This window comes from Eurypyga helias, unplaced genomic scaffold (genome assembly GCF_000690775.1).
Source record: "Eurypyga helias isolate BGI_N326 unplaced genomic scaffold, ASM69077v1 scaffold30786, whole genome shotgun sequence".
Lineage (NCBI taxonomy): Eukaryota > Metazoa > Chordata > Aves > Eurypygiformes > Eurypygidae > Eurypyga > Eurypyga helias.
In genome coordinates this window covers 7,975-11,860 of record NW_010257746.1, presented here as the reverse complement: position 1 = coordinate 11,860, position 3,886 = coordinate 7,975, and the positions used below count along the sequence as shown (strand labels likewise).

General features: G+C 57.1%; 1 protein-coding gene across 1 annotated transcript in view; it reads left to right on the top strand.

Moving 5' to 3' along the window:
• LOC104511504 (protein sprouty homolog 3-like) overlaps positions 1-570 on the top strand; it is a 945-nt gene extending 375 nt beyond the window's left edge. Inside the window, 3 exon segments of the mRNA XM_010154149.1 lie at positions 4-215; positions 218-337; positions 340-570. Coding sequence (XP_010152451.1) covers positions 4-215; positions 218-337; positions 340-570 — 563 coding nt within the window.
• The last annotated feature ends 3,316 nt before the right edge of the window (positions 571-3,886 follow it).

Below are 3,886 nucleotides of genomic sequence, written 5' to 3'. Positions count from 1 at the left end.
GCCTCACGCCCTCCCACTCCGGCCATTCCCTCATCCGGACGCAGCCCCGGGCCGGCGAGCTGAAAGCAGAGGAGTCGCCGTTGAAGGGGGTGTCGGAGAAGCCCACCCTCCACACTGGCCACCTCTTCATCTGCGAGGAGTGCGGGCGCTGCAAGTGTGCTCGCTGCACGGCCGCCCGCAGCCTGCCGTCCTGCTGGCTCTGCAACCAGCGCTGCCCTGCCTCTGCGCCCCCGAGAGCCTCCTCGACTACGGGACTTGCCTCTGCTGCGTCAAGGGTCTCTTCTACCACTGCTCCACCGACGACGAGGATACCTGCGCCGACGACCCCTGCTCCTGTTTTTTTCGGGGTCCTGCTGTGCCCGCTGGGCTGCCATGAGCTTCCTCTCTCTCCTCATGCCCTGCCTCTGCTGCTACTTTCCTACCCTGGGGTGCCTCAAACTTTGCCAGCGGGGTTACGACGGCCTCAAACGACCCGGCTGCCGCTGCCAGAGCCACACCAACACGGTCTGCAGGAAGATCTCCTCCTCCAGCGGCACGCCTTTTCCCAAGACGCTGGATAAGCCGGTATGACCCTCCCGGGGGAGGAGATGCAGGCTTTACTCCTCTTCTTCCTCCTCCTCTCCCCCGCATCCCCCTCCTCCTTCGGCTCCCTCCGCTCTGCAGCGCTCCCCCCCTACCCACCACCACCTCCCGGGAATGAGACGGGTGAACTGAGGGTCCCGCAGCCTCTGGGGACACGGAGGCGGCTGGGCAGGGGAGCTGGCACCAGGCTGGTGGGAAATGGTTTTGCACACACGGGTGAGGGACCAGGAGGGGTTGCGGGTGCCCCAGGGTGTCCTCAGGACTCTGCTCTCTGGGTTTTAGGAGCTGCCGCTGCCCCATGGTGTGGTCCTTCCCGATGAGGGGAAGCGGCAGGTCGACGCATCCCCTGTGCAAGATTCCTCCAGGAGCCAGACCTCCTCCTCTCTCGCTTTCTTTCTCTCCAGCACTTTTCGTGGGTGGCCTCTCTCCTCTCCTGGGGCTGTAGGTCCACTTTCCCCAAGGGGCTGGGGTGCTGCGGGGTCCCACCAGTGTCAGTGGGCTTCCTCTGGGTTTGGAAGCCGCTGGGAGAAGCAAGCAAGCTTCTAGATGAGGTGGCATCGTATTTTTCTGTCTCGAAGAGGAAGGGAAGGTGTGGGAAGCTTTAGAAACCTTCTGGCAGGGGAAGGAGCTATCGGAGGCAGCCCAGCCCACTCGCTTCTGCCCGACTGCAGCGAGGGAAAGGTCCCCTCTGGGATTTGGCTGAGAAGAAGAAGCTGGTTTGAAATTGCCATTCATTTCTCAATGCCTCAAAGGGCTGCCTCCGGAGCGCAAACCCCGTTGGGATGGGAGCTGTCGCCCAGCTCCATCCCACCACCGAGCAGATGCCACAGGCACTGACTCCGTGCTCGAGCCCCGACAACCCCGATCTGGTACCTTCCACCAGCACTGAATTCACTTTAAAACACAAAATACCCCAATCCCAAGTGTCAACAACTGCCACTCGCCCCCTGTCACCAGTCCTGGAGGACTCCCCAGAGGGGACTTCTGCAACCCCTGCTAGGGGCTGGAGGGAAACAGAGAGCAAAAGGGGGTGTTGAAAAGCAGGAGCCCGACCTTCCCTCCCTGCAGAAGTTGCCTTTGAGTCCTCTCCTCGCTTTCCTTTGCCCTCCGGCGTGTCACACCAACAGCAGCGTGATGCCGGGAGCAAATTCCCACTGCTGAGGGTATTCTGCAAGGGCGGCTGCAAACTGGAGATGGGTCTGAGCCAAGCCCTGGGGCTGGGCCATCTGCAGACCAGAAGGAAACCTGGGTCGGGGTCAGCGCTTCATGGTTTGCTGGCTGTGACGATGCCCAACCCATCGCTGCAGCTGGGGGAAGCTCTCCCCGGTCCTGGGCTCAGCCCCTTCTCCTCTCACAAAACGCGTGGCGCCAGCTCTCAGTTGTGAGACACCAGCCGATCGGTCGGGGCAGTTTGGAGCTGGGATGGTGTCCTGGTGCTCGGCTCTGCCTGCCCATCCCTCCTCCGAGGCGTGTGAGTGCCGAGGGAAGCGAATGGCTCCCCTGGAAAATATATGCAACGTGTCCCTTGGCTTGCCCCAAGCCCCCGCCATCCAGGGCTCATCCGTCGGCTTCCTTCAGCCGCCCCTTCACGTAGAGTTCTGTGGATCTATTTTTGTATATATAAATATAACGATAGGATGGCTAGGTCTATTACTAATAATATTCATGATACTGCTGTGAATGGTGCCAGATGCAAGGTTTGGCTTCCTGGTACACTTGCACATGCCGGAAAGATGATTTCCCAGTCTGTTTATTGTTAATCCTAGACCTTTAGTTCCTCGGTAGTCGGGAGAGGGGGACAGGGAGGCTTGCAGGGGGTCTGCTTTGCAGAGAGAGGGTAGGGCTTAGTGCTGGCTATGGGGGGAGGCAGGAGGTAGACTCTCATGATGGGATTCCTCTTTCCGGGCATTTGCTATCTAAAAATCGCGGCTGCTCCGAGCTCCCTCTGTTGCAGAGGAAAGCGGTTCCAGGGAATGATTCATCCCTCTTGAAAACATTATTCATTAAACTCTGTTCTGGCAGTGCCCATCTCCCTCGACTCAAACGGGACCCGAACACTGAGCTCACGGTTCCCTGTGGAAGGGGAGATGAATCCCATCCCTGGTGTGAAGTTTGTGCCTGGGGCACCTTACCGGCGTGACCGAAACCCTCACCCTGATTTCACCTGGAGCCTCAGGGGGATGTTGAAAGGTGCTTCCTCTGGCCAAAGATGGAGAGCCCACTTCCATAAGCTGGGGAGGGATTTGGGATGGTGCTCTGGGGTGCAGTGAGGAGCTCCTGGCATTAAGAAGGGAGAGGGTCTCTGCTGTTTGCACATCCATCCCTCGGCTCTGAGACGGTTTGGGTTTTAGGGCAGTGACCCCCTCAGAGGATGCCCTGTGGGTGCACGTGCCCCCACAAGATCCGTCCATGTCTCTGTGGCAGCGGTTATCAAAGACATTGCAAATGTATTTATCCATATGCCAATAATTGCTTGGCTCCCTACTTCCAAACGATGTCTGGGGGAGAGACTTCCACCCAGAGGCACCCTTCCCCTTGAACGCTCGGTTCACTTTGCTATTGGTGCTGATTAAACTCCTTCTTCCTAAAAAATGGAAAGCTTTTTTTTTTTTTTTGAAAAAAGGTCCCTTTTTCACTGAGGATTTGAGGAACTGTCTCACTTGAATGAGAATGTGAAATAGTTCATTGAAACTTCTTAAAGAAAACTAATGAACAGAATTTTCCAACTTGCTCCACTTTGATTTTTTTTTCCTCCTCCTTTTTAAACGGATCCTACTTGTAAATTTAGTTACCACCTCTGTATCTTTGCAATTCATTGCTTCCTCTCCTGATGGTGGAATGACTCAACATGTGAAGCTTCATCATTTTCACGGCCTCCGAAGTCATGCGAGCGCGGGGTGACCTCCCCCAGGTGCCGGAGCTGGAGGATGAGGAGATGCCTGTCCACGTACCGGCTCCCCAGAGCCAGTTTTGCTTGGCACTGGCCTGGCGAGGCGGAGCCCGGCACGACTGCTGCCGCATATTTACCTTCAGCAGTTGGGAGGAGGCCAGGACGCCTGCCAGAGCCTTCGACCTAATGGGATTTTTCTGAGTCAGTGCTGAAGTCCCGTTTCTACCAGGGAATCGTGCCATAGCCAGGGTGCCAGGCTGAGGATTCCAGCCAGGTCTCTTCAGTGTCTCATCTCCAAGAAACGACAAACCTGCAAGATGGATTTTATGAAATGTGGGACATGCAGAAGGGAATGGGAGAGGAGGAGAGCCCGGCTGGGTGCTGAGCGGTGTCAGACCAGTGCAGGGCTTTGAT